We start from the raw sequence: 19,145 nt of genomic DNA, 5'->3' as shown, positions 1-19,145 counted from the left end.
GGTCCAGTGTAGATGCTCTGTTGACGTTCATTAGGTTTTGTTTTCACCTTTCGTTCAAATAATATCTGTTAAATTCAACTTAGCGTTGAAGTGCAGGGTAATTCAGATGTGATACTATAGGTTATGAACTAACTGGAATGTAATATGCTTTAATTGCATGCAGATGGCTCATTTAAATACTGCTTTGCATGAATCGCATAACACACCATCATATGCAAAAAGTCTGAACAACCCCAGTCAAATTAGGCTTTGCTGATTTTCTAAGAGAAAATAAATTAGCCCATCCTCCACAGAGAACACACTAAAATATGACTTTTTCCTGCAAATATAGTCTCTCTACTATTAACTTTCTGAGTTATACATAGAAAAATATTAAATAAAAATGTATAAAACTTTTGCACAAGCTACATTTCATCTTACATTTTGGTGCCCGTTGTTTTAAATTCAGCAAATAAACAGTAATTGTGCGTTAAACTGTGCAGAGGTGTGCTGACTGTAGAGGATATGTGACTTATTTACACTTAGAACATCCACGCTAAATGTAATTTGACCACAAACGGATTTTAAAAAACTTATTTTAGGCCAAAATTTTCTCAAAACTGTTGTAAAAAATGTTAGGGTGTTGCTTGGTGGCTGTTAGCTGGTAGCTAAGGTGTTGCTAGGCCATTGCTATTGTATCCTAGATCAGTGGTTCCTAACTCCGGTCCTCAGGGTCCCTCAGATGGTCTAAGTTTTCATTAAATACATTTAGCAACACGTAGGGATCGAGGAAAGATGTGGGGCCCTGTGGATCAGGATGGAAACCACTGTCCTAGGTGGACCTTAAGGTGTTGCTAGGCCTTTTCTAAGGTATCCCAGGTAGTTGCTAAGGTGTTACTATGCCTTTCTTATGGTGTCCTAGGTGGTTGCTAGGATGTTGCTAGGCAGTGTCTATGGTATCCCAGGTGGTTGCTGAAGTGTTGCTAGGCCTTTTACTATGGCATCCCAGGTAGTTGCTAAGGTGCTACTACGCCTTTCATATGGTGTCCTAGGTGGTTGCTAGGATGTTGCTACATCATCTTGGTCTTGGTAGGCCTTTCATATGGTGTTGCAGGTGGTTGATAGGATGTTGCTAGGCAGTGTCTATGGTATCGCAGGTGGTTACTGAAGTGTTGCTAGGCCTTTTACTCTGCTATCCCAGGTAGTTGCTAAGGACTTCGCAGACCTTTTCAGTGGTGCCCCAGGTGGTTGCTAAGATGTTGCTATGTCACTGGAATAGTATGCCAGGTAGTTGTTCAGGTGTTTCTAGGCCATTGCTGTGGTATCCCAGGTGGTTGTTAAGGTGTTGCAAGGCCTTTTGCTGTGATATCTCAGGTAGTTGCTAAGTACTTGGTAGGCCTTTCCAACGATGTCCAAGGTGGTTGCTATGTCTTTGGAATGGTATCCCAGGTAGTTGCTAAGGTCTTGCTATGCCTTTCCTATGGTATCCCAGGTGGTTGCTATGTCTTTGGAATGGTATCCCAGGTAGTTGCTAAGGTCTTGCTATGCCTTTCCTATGGTATCCCAGGTGGTTGCTAAGGTCTTGGTAGGCCACTGCTATGGTATCCCAGGTGGTTGTTAGGATGTCGATATATCATTGGAATGGTATCCCAGATGGTTGCTAGGATGTTTCTAGTGGTTTCAGGTGGTTACTTGACAGGCATTTCTATGTTTTCCTAAGTGGTTGCTATTATAAAAATAAAAAGTAGAAAATAAATGACAGTGAATTGGCTTTTTCAAGCCAATTGAATTATGCAGAAAAATTACTGCAGTTTCCTTTTTAACATTACATTATATAGTATAGTAGACCACTAAAAGTGTTATTATTATTATTATTATTATTATTATTATTATTATTATACAGAATATTGTCTGTAATGTGTCTCCCCTTCACAGCAGGCCATGCGTCCCCCTCATGCCGTGTCTATCTCTGTCATCTGTAATCTCCACCCACATACTATATTCTACTCAACTCGCTATTCCAGCTTCACTCACATACAGTATAATTAAACCTGACTCCTTTTCATCTCCCTCATTAAAATCACATCACCTGGTGTTTAATTCTTCTCCTCCTATCTGTCTAATCATGTGCATGGCAGTCCATCCCCACCTGCACTATTTACACCACAGACCGCACTCCTAAGAACTAATTATCTGTAAACAATAACTAATAATCCTTAATCAGTTAACAGTATTTCTGTGATATTCATAGTCTGCTATAATGGATATGGAACCTGATCTGCTAATGCAGCCGACTCCTGTTACATATTCCTCTGTGCTTTCTATATTTAGTGCATGTCCATGGATTCTTACGCTACTCTGGCATCTACGTCACTTGCGTCGATACAGATCTGATAGTGTGTGTCTTGTAAACGTGCTGAATGAATCAGGGCTCAGTGCTGGAGGAGCGTTCTGTGCTTAGACACACCTGTTTCCACTCATCAGCTAATTACCAAACCCTTCCTGAGCACAATCAGCCGTGTGAGCTCAGGGAAAACAGCAGTACAGAGGCCCTCGTGATGAAAATGAAGACATGCTATTCGATTTAAAAAGCTGTTTATCTGAGCACGAAGCATTTGTTTGTTCAGAAACCACTAATATTACAGGAATTGAAATAATATTAATGTAATAAGGAGTAATTTTATGTGTGTTCGTTAAACTGTTTCCAAAATCTCAGTGCAGCCTCATTATTAATGGTAATTATTATCTAGCATCTCCATTCTGAGTACTGTACCAGCACTATACATATATATATATATACACACCGATGACCACCTCCTTGTTTCTACACTCACTGTCCATCTTATCAGCTCCACTTACTGTATAGCTGCACTCTGTAGTTCTACAGTTACAGACTGTAGTCCATCTGTTTCTCTGATACTCTGTTACCCTGTTCTTCAGTGGTCAGGACCCCCATGGACCCTCACAGAGCAGGTACTGTTTGGGTGGTTGGTCATTCTCATCACTGCAGTAACACTGACGTGGTGGTGGTGGTGGTGTGTTAGTGTGTGTTGCGCTGGTCTGAGTGGATCAGACACAGCAGTGCTACTGGAGTTTTTAAACACCTCAGTGTCACTGCTGGACTGAGAACAGTCCACCAACCAAAAACATCCAGCCAACAGCGTCCTGTGACCACTGATGAAGGACTAGAGCAGGGGTGCACAACTCCAGTCCTGGAGGGCCGGTGTCCAGCATCTGTGAATTGCCAGGTTAAGTGGGTGTGTTTGAGCAGGGGAACATTCAAACTGTGCTGGACATCAGCCCTCCAGGACCGGAGTTGTGCTAAAGGATGACCAACACAAACTGTGCAGCAGCAGATGAGCTGTCGTCTCTGACTTTACATCTACAAGGTGGACCGACGAGGTAGGAGTGTCTAATAGAGTGGACAGTGAGTGGACACAGTGCTTAAAAACTCCAGCAGCAGCACTGCTGTGTCTGGTCCACTCGCACCAGCGCAACACACACTGCCGATGGTCAAAATATGATCAGATAAAATGAGAACTGCTCGATTTGAAAAGTATTATATATAGAATATCCCAGTTGCTGGCGGTTCTGATTGATATATATTCCATGTTTTGTTGATTTTCCAAGTGAACTCGGTGCACAATTATTTCTATTTATGTCTTGAGTTTAACGTGTAGAAAATATAAAATATGGAATGTGCCATAACTTCTCCCCAGTATGTTACATTCAGCAAATAAATAGTAGCTGCGTATTTAAATGTGCAGAAATGTGCTCTCTGTAGAGGATGTGTAACTTATTTACACTTAGAAAATCATGTAATGCAATGTAATTTGACCAGGGATACCCAAACTTTTGCATAACACTGTATATGTTACTGTATGAGTTACAGTAAAAACTACAGCAGCGCTGTTTACAGTAGATTCCCTCCTTCGCCGTTAGCAGGTGTCACCAGTCAATTCTGCACAGGCCACATTTTGTGTATCTATCCTTCTCTGTTTATGTGGAATTCGCCATATAAACAGTGACGGTGTATTAAAAACGATGTGTTCACTTATTTACCAAAAAAACAAGTTATTTACAAAACAGGTTGCAGCTTATTTTGTAATGTTTTAAAATGAAACATTTTAAAATGTTAAAATTTCTAATTGTATTACTTCATTATTTTATTTATTCTGTTTATATTACTTTTATTCTATTTTGCGTGTCATTTTATTTTCGTTTTATCATTTTGTTCATGTTTTATTATTTTAATTAAAGGCACTCTGCCCTGATTGTCTTTCAAAATTATACTATAAAAATACGATAACAGAGTCCGGGCAGGGGAAATGGTCTTAAACCAATATGTCTAATATATTACGTTGTAATCTTATAACCTTAGATGAGGGATACTGGTTTTAAGATAAGGTGCCGTTCCTCTCAGTGTAGCCGTGAGTGCGATACCTAAACACACACCCAGTCCGGAGGCGCACTGACCCGTCTGATGTCACGCCATCTGCACCCGAGCACAGTGCCAAGAAAATAGAAAGTCACCATATGTTTCCTTCTCTAAATGCATCAGCCAGAGCTTTCCCTCGTTCACTGTGCTCTCCTCTGTCAGCTCATCGGCTTTATTGCTTTCAATTCATAACGGGGCAGTTGTGGGCTGGAGTTTAGGGACCGGAAGGTCGCTGGTTCAATCCCCAGAGCTGACAGTCCATGACGCAGGTACTCTTGATCAAGGCACCTAACCCCTAACTGCTCCCCGGGCGCTGTGGATAGGGCTGCCCACCGCTCCGGGCAAGTGTGCTCACTGCCCCCTAGTGTGTGTCTATTCACTAGTGTGTATGTGGTGTTTCACTGCACTGACGGGTTAAATGCGGAGATGAATTTTCCCCGTTGTGGGACTAATAAGGGCCACTTAATCTTAATAGAAAATCTCATCATGTGTCCTCGGTTCTAGACTGACCGTGTGGTCTCAGATTGTCCATGGCGGATCTCTGTATCGCACTGAGATTTCTTAGAAGGAGAACAATATCACATTGTAGGAGTCCGATATTTTAAAGGTTAAAGATTCCGGGGATGAGTGAGCTTGTTTATTCAGGGAACGGCGCTGTTTAAGGACGTCTACAGAACGTCTACCGTTTGTCTAATAAACACAAAATACTGAGAACGCTTTCTCTTACAGTTCCGTGAAAGGAAAGTGTGAGTGAACTCGACAGTACTAGATAGGGATTTTGAGTAGCATGAAAAATTCCAAGACAGTTTAACCAAACTAGAGCGGAATGCCCAACAGGTTCTAGATACTTACTAGATAAGTGTGCGGTACAGACTCCACAGTACTAGATAATGTAACATTCCAAGACAGTGTAACTAAATTACAGTGAAATGCCTAACAGGTTCTAGATACTAACTAGATAAGTGTGCGGTACAGACTCCACAGTACTAGATAATGTAACATTCCAAGACAGTGTAACTAAATTACAGTGAAATGCCTAACAGGTTCTAGATACTAACTAGATAAGTGTGCGGTACAGACTCCACAGTACTAGATAATGTAACATTCCAAGACAGTGTAACTAAATTACAGTGAAATGCCTAACAGGTTCTAGATACTAACTAGATAAGTGTGCGGTACAGACTCCACAGTACTAGATAATGTAACATTCCAAGACAGTGTAACTAAATTACAGTGAAATGCCTAACAGGTTCTAGATACTAACTAGATAAGTGTGCGGTACAGACTCCACAGTACTAGATAATGTAACATTCCAAGACAGTGTAACTAAATTACAGTGAAATGCCTAACAGGTTCTAGATATGACCTGGATAAGTGTGAGCTACAAACTCTACAGTACTAGATAATGAAAAATCCCAAGACAGCTTGACTAAATTACGGGGAAATGCCTGAAAGGTTCTAGATGCCGACTTGATAAGTGTGAGGTACAAACTCCACAGTCCTAGATAATGAGAAGTTAATAAACAGTTTAACTAAATTATGTTGAAATTCCCAAAAGGTTCTAGATAATGTCTGGATACGTGTGAGTTATAAACTCCACAGTACTAGGCATTGATTTTGGGTAACATGGTAAGTTCCAAGACTGACTGATCAAATTACACTGAAATGCGAGACAGGTTCTAGATGCTGACTTGATAAGTGTGAGGTACAAACTCCACAGTCCTAGATAATGAGAAGTTAATAGTTTGATAATGAGAAGTTAATAAATAGTTTAACTAAATTATGTTGAAATTCCCAAAAGGTTCTAGATAATGTCTGGATACGTGTGAGTCATAAACTCCACAGTACTAGGCATTGATTTTGGGTAACACTGTAAGTTCCAAGACTGACTGAACAAATTACACTGAAATGCGAGACAGGTTCTAGATGCTAACTGGATAAGTTTGAGGTACAAACACCACAGTGCTAGATAACGATTATGAGTTACATGCTGATAAGTTCCAAAACAGTTGAAATGAATAACACTGCAATGCCCAAGTTCTAGATACTAACTTGATCAGTCTGAGGTACACATTCTACAGTACTAGATAAGGGTTCTGTTTCCACCTTATCACTCCAAATCATCAGTCTGTGAGCTGTGTTGAGTCCTTTACCAGCTTCTGTCTGGAATTTCGTTGTAATTCAGTGAAACTGTCTGGTTACTTACCCGAAATGCTGTACGTTGGACATTATTCCACACATGTATGCAGTGAATACCTAGAACCTGTTTAGCGTTGAAGCGGTGTAGTTAATCTGTCTTGGAACTCAATATCATGTTAGCCATAATCTTGTTTTCATTCGTGGTGATTTTCACAGTATAAAGCGCTTTAAGCTCTGGACACTAGGTGGAGCAGTTCAAACTCTGCCAATGAGCACAGTCTGCTGAATGCTTTGCTTTTATTGGTTCACTCTTAATTAGATTGTGCTCTATATAATTGACTGAACACTATTCATAAACAGATTCATGCACCCTGATGGTAACAGCGATACAACACACACACACAATGTGTGTCACGGTAAATAAGAGCTATTCGTAAAGTCACTGTTTTGTTCAGAGCACAGGCCTCTTTTAACACTGAGGTATATTCACCAGCGTTCTAGACAAGAGCCAATCAAAATCCACATGTAAATGAGATCCTACATATTGAAGACCTACCAAGTGAAGCTCTGTTCAGCCACCAAAGTGCACAGATGAAAAAAACGAAAAACAAAGAAAACCGAAGTTCTCAGGAATAGAGCTCTGTGCTTTAAGAGAGGTGCTGTCAAATAACAGCCAACAAAGTTTAAGAAACTTTCTTAAACTTTTCTTTACGAAAATTTCCTTAACATAAATTGTTGTTTTTACTTTAAAATCAATTTATAACATCTTAAAATTCATCTAAATGGTTATTCTCATCATAAAATGTTTTTTAGACTCATGGAGAACGTGCTAAAGGTGGGTCTATATAGAACCTTTTTCAAAATTGTTCTGCATATGCAAAAATATGGTTTACTAAAGAACCTTTCTATAGACACACCTTTAATTTTTGGGATTGACAAGCGTGAAGAGCCTTTTAAAGTTTAAAGAACCTCCCCATAATGTAAAGGTTCTACACCAGTTAAAGAGAAAATCCTCCGATTTTCCTGAATTTCTGCATAATTCAGTGGTTGAGATGTAAACAGGGTCATTCGGTGTGGGTTTGGTGTGAAATGGTTCAGCTTTCTTTACAGTGGAGGTGATAGAAACCAGAACCGCCATGACTACAACACAAATACAGACACTTTATTTACTATCCAGAACCACCAGAGAACCTGCACGGGTCTTCTGAGTTTTATATGGAATGTTGATGATGGTAAAATAGTGATAAATCTGAAGTTATTAGTTTTCTTTGGGGACTATTTTGCCTCAGAACACCCTGCATGTATCCCTCCACCATGAATGTACATTTTAAAATTTTTATTTTAAACCGAAATCTTCTCAAAACTGATGTCTCAGTCATCAGACAGTGTGTTCTTGTTTTAAAACCCCAGACTTATTATTCAGTAACCACAGGGACTCGAATAACAACTTGATCAATTCACCCAGGTAGGCGAAGGTGGTGTTAGGAGTCTTGCCCAAGGACTCGTATTGGTATAGTGTAGGGGGCTTGAACCCCAGTCTACAGCATAGAAGGCAGAGGCGTTACCCGCTACACTACACCCTAATAAAATGTTTCCTTAAATCACTACTTTTAGCATTAAATGAATCACAAAAAAATTTATTAATAAAGGATACTACTCTTCGCACTAAGGATAGGCCTTAATTTGTGTGTGTTAGGGGGTTTTGGCGTTGGAGAGACCCTGAAATTTTAGTAGCATCCACAAGCCAGTAAAGCATTGCTGACACAGCAAAAACGAGGGCGAGCTGACCCTCCAAGAGTGAAGTAAGCTGATAAGAACCTGTAGAAACCAGTTTTTGGAGCCAGTTAGTAAAGCAAGAGTTAAATTGATAGCCTTGAGAGGACGGAATGGCTTGGTACCGCCAAGCTGGGAAAGTTTTAAAAAAAATTGATGTCATGTATGATTTGAAATAAGGGTTTCCAAGGAAAGTACAGAATCAGGACATAATGGGGACTAAGATGATACATGGCGATGTAAGAGGGAGGGGCGATTATGTCATCGCCCCAAACTGGATGTAAAAAAGGATGTTTTGTGATGATCTTTGCATCGCGGCTGTCCGGGAACCACCTTGCCACCTGAAGCTCAATCAAGACGAAGACCTTCTCCTTCCTTCCCCAAGAACTCAGCGGCTGAAGTCTTTTATTCTACATACTATTTTATTTTAATGCCAGTGATTAGACTAGAATTAGAACAAACCCACAGTATAGAACAGGTTAGAGCTTAAACGTATGTGTTGGGGCCTTGAGCAAGGAGAAAGTAGTTCTCGGTCCCGACACCTGTCAGCAGACCTTGGCCATGTAAGGGGTTAAACTCTTCAGACATCTGGTTCCTATCACCCCCAGCAGAACGTGAACACTTCCGAAATTTCTACAGTGGAGATTTTTACACAAAACCACTGTTTTTCCTACTACATTGAAGCCAATAGCCCAAAGAATGTAGAGATTAATTACCAAACTTCAGTGAAAAACTCTCCAAACTCCTTTTATTCTTTGGCCTCCACGGATAAAAACACATTTCCGTGCCTGTCCGCTTGCATCAGCTAAAGCAGGCCGAACTGTTGTGTGAGGATGAAATCTCACTCAGACTAGCTGAAGCGGAAGCCTGGACAGCGATGGCCACGCTTTGTTTCGTCTCGTCAGTTATGACAGCTCTACTTCGCCCTGTCAGTTTGGACGGCCCTGGATTGCTGTGTCACTCTGTATGACCATGTTGGGAGCTGTGTTTGATTGGAGAGGTTTTCCTAAAAGAAAGCTCCACTGTTTTACAGCATACTGAGTCTCACTGCTCTCAGTCATAGTCAGTTAACATTATAAAGCTATTTAAGCTCTGGACAGTAGGGGGAGCCGTTCAAACTCCCTCTATGAGGACACCTATGGGCTCCTGAGCCTGCGGAATGCTTTTCTTTTAATTGGCTTAGGATTCAAACTGATTTATCAATCAGGTCATATTTTATGTAAATTGGGTCGAGCTACTCATTATGTCATAGTGGCGGTCAATGCTGCAGTTCTAGGTAGGAGCCAATCAAAATCCACATGTAAATTAGGTCACACCAAGTGAAGCTCTGGTTGGCTACCAAAATGAACAGATGCTAAAACAAAGAAACAAAGAAAATCTAATGGTTTGGTAAAAATGCTTTTCATTTTTAATCAAGAAATAAAGTTTCTTTGACAGACAATATTCTCTTACTGTACAAAATGACAACATAACACCGTAAAATTCAACTTTTGATTGTAGGAATTATATTTTAGCACGTAAGATTTCACTTCTCATTGGTAATAATTTCAGTCTTTTCCCATTTCATTATAACTACAGTAACATTTTTTACTAACATAAGTTAATGTGACGTTTTATTACAATTAAAAATAAACTGACAAGCTGAAATGCCAATTACTGGCAGCTGTTTTAGCTTTTATTTCCGTTTTCTCAGGAATTTAATTTAAACATGTGAAAATTAAGCTTCAGCTAGTAACTTACACCGACCGGTCAGGCGTAATACCATGACCACCTCCTTGTTTCTACGCTCACTGTCCACTTTATCAGCTCCACTTACTGTATAGCTGCACTCTGTAGTTCTACAGTTACAGACTGTAGTCCATCTGTTTCTCTGATACTCTGTTACCCTGTTCTTCAGTGGTCAGGACCCCCATGGACCCTCACAGAGCAGGTACTGTTTGGGTGGTGGGTCATTCTCAGCACTGCAGTAACACTGATGTGGTGGTGGTGTGTTAGTGTGTGTTGTGCTGGTACAAGTGGATCAGATACAGCAGAGCTGCTGGAGTTTTTAAACACTGTGTCCACTCACTGTCCACTCTATTACTGTACACTCTACCTTGTCGGTCCACCTTGTAGATGTAAAGTCAGAGACGACAGCTCATCTGCTGCTGCACAGTTTGTGTTGGTCAGATGAATGTAATGAGGTGTGGTTGAGCAGGAAAATCACCAAACTGTGCTGGACACCAGCCCTCCAGGACCGGAGTGGTGCACCCCTGCTCTAGTCCTTCATCAATGGTCACAGGACGCTGTTAGCTGGATATTTTTGTTGGTGGACTGTTCTCAGTCCAGCAGCGACACTGAGGTGTTTAAAACTCCACCAGCCCTGCTGTGTCTGCATGTGTTTGTAAGTTTAGGCAAACATGTCAAAATAATCGCCCATGGTGCTCGACAGCCTGCTATAGATAGAAAAAGCACTGAAGTATTCCTTTGCGAAAGCTGAAGTGGACAGAGGGGGGATGCAGGAACGTCCAGCAGCAGTGCAGACTCATGACGAGGCCATTTCCTGGAATGGACGTGGAGCTAATCCACATTAGCCTGACTTATTGATCGCTGAGTGCAGATGCATCGTTCCAGGGCCCATCGTCTTAAATGGACAGGCTAGCTGAGTGGGGCAAAACTCTTGGTAATGGTCAGCAGCCCTGTGGCTTGCGCCGAAGCCAGAACATCAGTCACAGTGTTTCTGTTAAGCCAGTCAGCACCAGATTGTGATGTTTTGTAAAAACTCCAGCTTAAAAATTCTCTCTGGCAGAATGTCTGGCAAAAACATTCAGCCAAAGTGCATAAAATTTCTAAATAAACGAAATGTGTGGTGACGCCTCCCCGGCTGCTGGCTACTACTGTTTAACAAGGGTCAGAACTCAGCTTCTGATGCACTCAAGCTCAAGTTTAGTAGCTTTACTTCGCGAGCCAGTTGGTTCAGCCAGTTGGCTTTTATATTTCCACGAGTCCTTCAATCTAAAATGTAAGTCTTTTGCAATGAATGTGAGGATATACTCTGAAGCAAATGTTGTTAACAATGAACAGCTATGCTCAAATGTTCATATAAACTCTCTTGGATCATTTCTGAGTGGCAGTGTACGTGTGTCCTGCTCTGACCATCAATAAAGAGATGTGAACTGACAACGGCAGCGCATTCAAAACTCCCGAGTGCTGCTTAAATCCCTGCTGAAGAGACTCGCACAAACCAGCATGAACTCCATGCTGGTCTATGATGCTCTAGGCTTGTTTAGGTTGGTCTAGTCTGGTTCTAGGTCTGGTTCTGGTTTAGCTGATCACCCTTCATGGTCGTGCTGACTGACCAACATTCCAGCATCCAAAATACAACGTATCGCTGTGGTCGGAAGAAAACCTCGTATCTCCAAAACTAACTTTACAGGAGAAGGAAAATCCTACTTTACTTTTAATGTAAGTCAATGGAACCAGACGTCATTCCAAGTCACTTTGGGCCGTTTCTTTTGGTCCGTTCATCATGACATGTGGGCAACAGGCGTTTTCTATTTATGTCAAAAACTGAAAAACCACGGGGAACATGCAAACTCCACACAGAGAGGACCCTGGTCACCCAGCAGGTGGCACGGTGGCGCGGTGGGTAGCGCTCTTGCCTCACAGCGAGGAGGGCCTGGGTTCGATTCCCCTGCTGGGTGACCGGGGTCCTCTCTGTGTGGAGTTTGCATGTTCTCCCCCTGTCTGTGTCGGTTTCCTCCCAAAGACATGCAGTCAGGTCTTTATTGAGTTAATAGCTAAGTGGCTAAAGAGAATTTTTGTCTTTTGCTGATGGGTATTGGTTCTAATGGTTTAACTGGTGTTCTGGGACTGATTCCAGATGCATGTGATAATTTCCTAATGGGATCCATCAAAAGGCTTTAACCCTACTGGTTTAAATGGTCTTTTATAGCTGGTCTGTGCTGTTTTTTTTTCTTTTTTGTTTTTTTAGCAGGAAAACTAACAGCTAATCTGTGAAGGTGTCAAGGAAAAATATGGACCCAAGAAATTTTTGTTACTGTTTATTGTTTTTATGTTTATCTGAATTCTGAATACGACTTTATTCTAATGTGTACTGTGATAAACTCACTGCTGAGATAAACTGTTTAGAAATTTGCTTAGATGTCTAAAACTTTCACACAGTGCTGTAAATATCCTGGACATCCAGGGCGTGTGGTGTTTGCAGGCTAATAGATCATTTGCTAAAGAGAGTCAGCAAATGGTCACAGGTTAGCAGGACGTCAGCTACGCCAAGTCCGTGGTGTGCATTAACGGCAGTTTCGAGAGGACCAGGGATGGGAAAAGGGGCCGGAACGCTGCTCAGCAGAAAATGCCGTTTTAGTGTTGGGTTGGGCCGACTCCAGAGCAAAGCTGCTGAGCACGGTGTGCCGAGTGTGAGGAGGGGCAGTCAGACTGTTTACTGCTTCATTATTTATCAGCCTCATTCAGGCCGATTTGGTAGCTGGCTGAAAACAAAGTTTCAGGAAAGCAAGGCTTACTCTGGCGTTTGCTAGGCTGAAAAGCTAGTAACTGAGTTGTTTAGGACGGCAGTTCACCTGGAAAAGAAGGATAAGTGTAGTGTGTGATGAGTGAATAGCTTCAGATAACCGGAATCAGCCTGTGTGTCAAAGATAAATGTAATGTGTGTGTATTCACTAGTGTGTATGTGGTGTTTCACTGCACTGATGGGTTAAATGCGGAGGTGAAATTTCCCCGTTGTGGGATTAATAAGGGTCTCTTAATCTTAATCTTAATCTTAATCTTAATCTTAATCTTAATCTTAATCTTAATGTTTGCTGTGCTGTCTGTCTTCAAGTCCTCCCTGGAAGTTCTTACTTACAGCTCCAGAGGCTGTAAGTACAAAGTGATGTGGGTTGGAAACATGATGAATGCACTATGATTTTTTTTGTCATTAGAAATATTATGTTTGTTTCCATTACTGCAAGAAAATAAAGAGCAGACCGTGCTGTAAACTACAGTAACACAGCATATCATTACTTTCAGTTCAGGTTAATGTAAAGCGATTTTATTCCATTCTATTCTATGAGTATTTAATGTTGAAGGAAAAACTGGAGATACATGTTTTTCTTTGGAGAGCAGCGATATAGGAAATTACCTCACAATACGTTCCTATGGACCAATGATAAAACAGTTGAAATGCTTTTAACAGCTCCTGCAGTTAAAACAAGCACAACAAGTTGATTTTTAATTCCCTGGTTTATTATTTGTGCGTTATATTCCACCTTAAATAGTGCCGCGCTTACTTTCAGGCTCATTCACCGATTTTCATTTCTCTGTAAACATTTTTCAGCAGTTTTTTTTGTTTGTTTCTGCTGTTTGTAGTCTAAACTCTATTGAGCCCTGCTGGTGGCATCCTGTATAAATAAAAATAATGTGTGGCCACGACTTAGTAAGGCGTGGGTATGAAATGATTAAGTTGTGGCCACGACTTAGTAAAGCGTGGGAACCAGATCCTAACTTAGTAAGCTGGGATCTCGTTCTCACGCCTGACTAAGTCACGGCCACGACTTCATCATCTCATTCCCACGCCTTACTAAGTCGTGGCCACATATTAGGATCTTGTTCCCATGCGTTAATAAGTTTTAAACTGTTTTTAACTATTTTACATTAAATTAAGAAACCCTTATTAGTCCCACAACGGGGAAGTTTCACCTCCACGTTTAACCCATCCGTGCAGTGAAACACCACATACACACTAGTGAGCACACACACACTAGGGGGCAGTGAGCACACTTGCCCGGAGTGGTGGGCAGCCCAATCCGCAGCACCCGGGGAGCAGTTGGGGGTTAGGTGTCTTGCTCAAGGCCACCTCAGTCACGTACTGTCGGCAACCTTCCGGTCACAAGGCTGGTTCCCTAACCTCCGGCCCATGACCGCCCTCCCGCTTACACAATAAAACTGCCTCATTTACATTATAGTAAATAAACAAAAAGAAGTTTTCTTAATGGTTTGACGTATAATGATCCAAGACCACCCATAAATCGCCATTCGCTCAAGCTTAGTATGTTTTAATTGTGACGAGGAAATTTCTCCTGAAAACTCACACAACTTTCACAACACATGACATTCACCAGTGTTTCCTTCCTTGGGATTTAGGTAAGAACAGAGTCTACACACACTCAGGAGCGCAAAGGTGCGAACAACTCTGTGCTTTAAGAACTCGTCGTGAATCTGATGTAGACTTCTTCTTAGAACCTTTCTCAGGAACAGATTGAAGAAAAGACGGTGTGTTGAATGAGGCCCAATGATTTTACCAAAAGAAAACACTTAAAAAGTAGAATAAAACCATAAAGGTGGTATAAATATCGGGTCGCGTGGGCCAGTTAGGTTAGACAGAGTTAGTAACGGTACCTATCCTCGGTATCGCCCAGATGCTTAAGGGTCAGATATGGATTTCAGTCAGGATAAAGTGGTATTGGTGCTAATTGTGTGTAGTAAAATGTCTTAGAGTATCATGATACTGCATTTTCACCCACCTCCAGTCCACTTTCTATGTGCTGATAGCTTTCATTTACTCCGTTCTTGTACTCTCTCCACCAAGAGCCATCTGAAAGAGGAAGCTCTCAGGCCCTTCTGCTTGAGAGCCGTGTCATGTTACAGTATATTATGGCCTGGTGCTGAAATGTAGCCAGGAAATATGCTGCCTTTGTTGAAATGCTGATGCCATGCAGACTATAACAGAGTATTCTGCCAGATTTTGTTGGAAAAGAAAGGAGGAATATTTCTTTATTGAGGTTTTGAGACTAAGTGAATTAACAACCAGACAGCTGATCCAGTTAAGTCCATTTTCATCTTGCCTATCGTGCTGCGTTGTGCTTGTGGAGTCATGTCTGTATTACAAAGCTGATGATAAGTTGCCGGGGACTCAGACTTCACCTCACTTTCACCCACTTCCACCCTTGTTTGACAGGACGTGTCCACTGTGTGGCGCTCTGTGTCTGTGTTTGTTGAGTGCAGAGTTGCAGTTGGTGGTGGAGCAGCACTTTCAGAGGCAAGAGCAGCTGGAGGTGGGGCTTTGTGACAGCCCAGACACGCCCAGTCCAGTCACAGCACAGCACTATGGCAACGCAGCCCAGTGGGCCAATCACAACCGCCCAGAGCCCAATGGCAATGAGGCTTATGTCAGTTCTGATGCGCAGGCAGGAAGCAGTGAGGCGGGGGGTAAGTCTAGATCAGAGCCGAGCTCAACTTAAAGGGCCCATATTCTACATTTTCTACATTTCTCATAGTCCCCATTGAAGTCTGTTTATATTGTTTGTGTGGTTTTATGTACCAAAAGCAGTCATGATTCATTTGGACATGACCATTTCCACCTGAAGTCCCATCAAAATAAACAGGCTCATTTTCCACTCCTCTGCCTTTAAGACTCATACAGTGCTGTGCTAAAGTCACAAACCACCCTCATTTGTTTCATTTCCAGTCAAAACAGCCATTACAAACAACGCTTTGCCTTTACTCACTTTCAGCTCCTCAGAGAACCTGCAGACACGCCTCCAAAGCTCAGTCTGAGAAGCTGGTTGATTTTCTGAACTAATCAAACCCATTCAGTGGTGAGGTCTGGACTCTGGGGTGGTCAGTCCGTCGTCCAGCTTCTTTGTTTGGTGTGTCCGTCTCCTTTTCCCAGTGAGGTTCTTCTTGATCAGCTACACGTCCTTTCAGACCCACAGCGCTGAGTGGTCTTCTCACAGTGGAAGGATGGACAGAAACACCTGTGGATGTTCTCAGATCTGAAGCAGCTTGATGTTCTCCTCTCTCTCAGAGATGGAAGCTTTCAGTGCTGTTTATCTGATGGGGCAGTTTTGGGGTCTACCAGGTCTTCCAGGTGGTTGTTAGGAGCCCCATTTTCTCTGTAGCTTTTAATTTTTTTTTTCATTTTTAATAACTTGCCATTTTTTAATAATAGCCATTTTGACTGGAAATTCAGCAAATGAAAGGTGGTTTCTCAATTTTTTTTCTTTTTCTTTTTGCACTGTACTGTGTGTAAATTACCTGTATTCTGGTTACATGCCCTGTATTGTGTCTCATTTAAAAAGAAAACTTTTAAGAAGTTATAATAAAATTATGCCTCATATTTGGTAAGGGTGATCAAATCTTGAGGCAGATAACTTTTAGAAATATTACAGAAAGTATGGTATTTATCATCAAATAACTTCTACATGTTTCCGAACATCTGGAAATATTGAAAAAATGTCTAAAGACACACTCTGATGTCTATCTTACAGTATTTTAACCGATACTTTTCAAGATATTATTATATAAAATAACAGCAATAATCATGACAAGTGATTTCAAAGTTTCAAATGGTAGTGTAAATGTATCCATGGTAGTGACATCACAAGCATGATGGATTCAAAATGTGTTGTTTTTGCAGCTAGTTTCCATAAACGGTATGAATGAAAGAGTGAATAAAACTATTTTAAATGTTTACACATTATGTGAAACACATTTTGTTTCTAAAAAGCAACATTTGGTTTTCCTTTATATGGGCCCTTTAAAGATCCACCTCACTCAACAGAAAGTTCATTTTAACTGGGCAGTCACTGTGACCTTTGTACTCATTTTAGACTATACTAAATGGCCACTTTATTAGAAACACCCACCTTGTTCCTCCACTTACTGGCCACTTTATTAGAAACACCCACCTTGTTCCTCCACTTACTGGCCACTTTATTAGAAACACCCACCTTGTTCCTCCACTTACTGGCCACTTTATTAGAAACACCTACTCTATGCTTCCACTCACTGGCCACTTTATTAGAAACACTCACCTTGTTCCTCCACTTACTGGTCACTTTATTAGAAACACCCCCCTTGTTCCTCCACTTACTGGCCACTTTATTAGAAACACCCACCTTGTTCCTCCACTCACTGGTCACTTTATTAGAAACACCCCCCTTGTTCCTCCACTTACTGGCCACTTTATTAGAAACACCCACCTTGTTCCTCCACTTACAGGCCACTTTATCAGAAACACCTACCCTATGCTTCCACTCACTGGCCACTTTATTAGAAACACCTACTCTATACTTCCACTCACTGGCCACTTTATTAGAAACACCCACCATGTTCCTCCACTTACTGGCCACTTTATTAGAAACACCTACCCTATGCTTCCACTCACTGGCCACTTTATTAGAAACACCGACTCTATACTTCCACTCACTGGCCACTTTATTAGAAACACCAACCTTATTCCTCCATTTACTGGCCACTTTATCAGAAACACCTACCTTGTGCTTCCACTCACTGGTCACTTTATTAGAAATACCCTCCTTGTAGTTCCACTTACTGGCCACTTTATTAAAAACACCAACCTTGTCCACTCACTGGCCACTTTATTAGAAATGCTTACCTTGTCCACTCACTGGCCACTTTATTAGAAACCTTAGCACAGCAGTCCACCACCCAATATTGCCCCTCTGTGGTCAGAGACGGAGCATTGATGAAGGGTTAGGTCTAGAGATTGTGCATCAACAGATGAGCTACAATCTCTAACTGTACACCAGCAAGGTGGAGGTACAAGAGTGGGGTTTCTGATAAAGTGGCCGGGGAGTGGTTGACTCATTCCTGGGACTATAGGGACTCAAGTGTCATCAGTGCATATTTTATCACAGTTAAATCAGTTTTGGAGTGATTTAGCTCTGTGGTGTTGAGGACAGATGACTTTGTTTCGAGCAGCTTCTGAGTTTGCTGATAAATCCTGTTTCTCTCTTTGTCTCTCCTTTACTTTCTTTTGCCGTTACCGTTGTTTTGGCATTATTATGCAGGCGAGTCACCAGAGACTTCAGAGTGTCGGCAGAAAAACTTGTCCAGTCCTTCGTCTGTCTCTCGATAGCCTTATGCCTGAATCGTCCGAGCTGTATTCCTCCTCCTTCTCCACTCTTTCTTTCTACAACAACTCTCTTTCTGTATACGTACCTACACTGCACTTTTACTTGAAGCCATATCAATCATAATATTCCTATTTAATGACTCAACATATGTTCTGTATCTATTCTGTTTGGGTTCCACAATATGCCTGTTCAATTCTACATAAAAAAGTTTGTTTATTCTTTGAACGTATTCCATTTATAATAATTTAAGTCCGTGTCTGTGGTGTGAAAAGTACTGGCAGCATATTTTCTGGCACATTCAGGTGGGTCATAATGGTTTCTGTGCAGAATTCTGACTTTATTTATGTAATGATGGATCAGAGAACTACAGAGAAAGAAATAAAGGTGATTTTTCAAGCTTGAAATGAAAAACCTTGTGGAGTTTGTGGGTTTTTTTTTTTATACTCACGCTCTTCTCCATGAGCTCCAGACTCCCACAGATTTTACGCCGTCGTGATTCCCTGCAAGCAGCCCACGTTTGGATAAAAAACCCTCAGATAACACGAGTCTTCTCTCACGCTTAGCGCTCTTCTTTCCTTCATCTGTGTCTATTATATGTGAGCAAATGGATTCTGGTTACATCAGTTTCAGATTAAAACCTCTGCGCTGCGTATATTTAGCGTTGTTCCCGCTCTCGCACCTGATCTAAGCTCTTTCTGCAGACCCCTTAAAGGTGATCCTGCCAGGCGACTGTAATGTTTTACATGATCTTGTTCTGCCACTGGCTGCTCTCCTACTGACACTCGCAAGTGGCCATGCAACAAAGACCATAGGAAGAGGCTCATTGGAGGCGTCCCCCCTTTTTGAGTGACAGTTATTGTTGTTTATGTTGCGTTCCTGGGCGTGAAAACTTCGGTTTTGTGTTGGAGGTATAGGTTTAGTTCAGCAAGCCATGGCCCAAA

At 41.5% G+C, this 19,145-nt stretch overlaps 1 protein-coding gene across 4 annotated transcripts in view; it reads left to right on the top strand.

Moving 5' to 3' along the window:
- ppp1r1c (protein phosphatase 1, regulatory (inhibitor) subunit 1C) overlaps positions 1 to 19,145 on the top strand; it is a 56,419-nt gene that overhangs the window by 27,042 nt on the left and 10,232 nt on the right. For 2 of the 4 annotated variants that reach the window (XM_017724658.2, XM_017724659.2), the window contains exons 5-6: positions 15,329 to 15,532; positions 18,139 to 18,615. The exons of the other annotated variants lie outside the window; for them this stretch is intronic. In XM_017724658.2, the coding sequence (XP_017580147.1) occupies positions 15,329 to 15,532; positions 18,139 to 18,206 (272 nt within the window). In that variant the 3' untranslated portion in view covers positions 18,207 to 18,615. Of the gene's footprint in view, positions 1 to 15,328; positions 15,533 to 18,138; positions 18,616 to 19,145 lie in introns of those variants that run through there. 4 annotated transcript variants of the gene reach the window in all.

This window comes from Pygocentrus nattereri, chromosome 6, assembly GCF_015220715.1.
Source record: "Pygocentrus nattereri isolate fPygNat1 chromosome 6, fPygNat1.pri, whole genome shotgun sequence".
NCBI classification, from domain to species: Eukaryota; Metazoa; Chordata; class Actinopteri; order Characiformes; family Serrasalmidae; genus Pygocentrus; species Pygocentrus nattereri.
The sequence above is the reverse complement of the archived record's forward strand: the minus strand, read 5'-3'. Positions and strand labels throughout refer to the sequence as shown.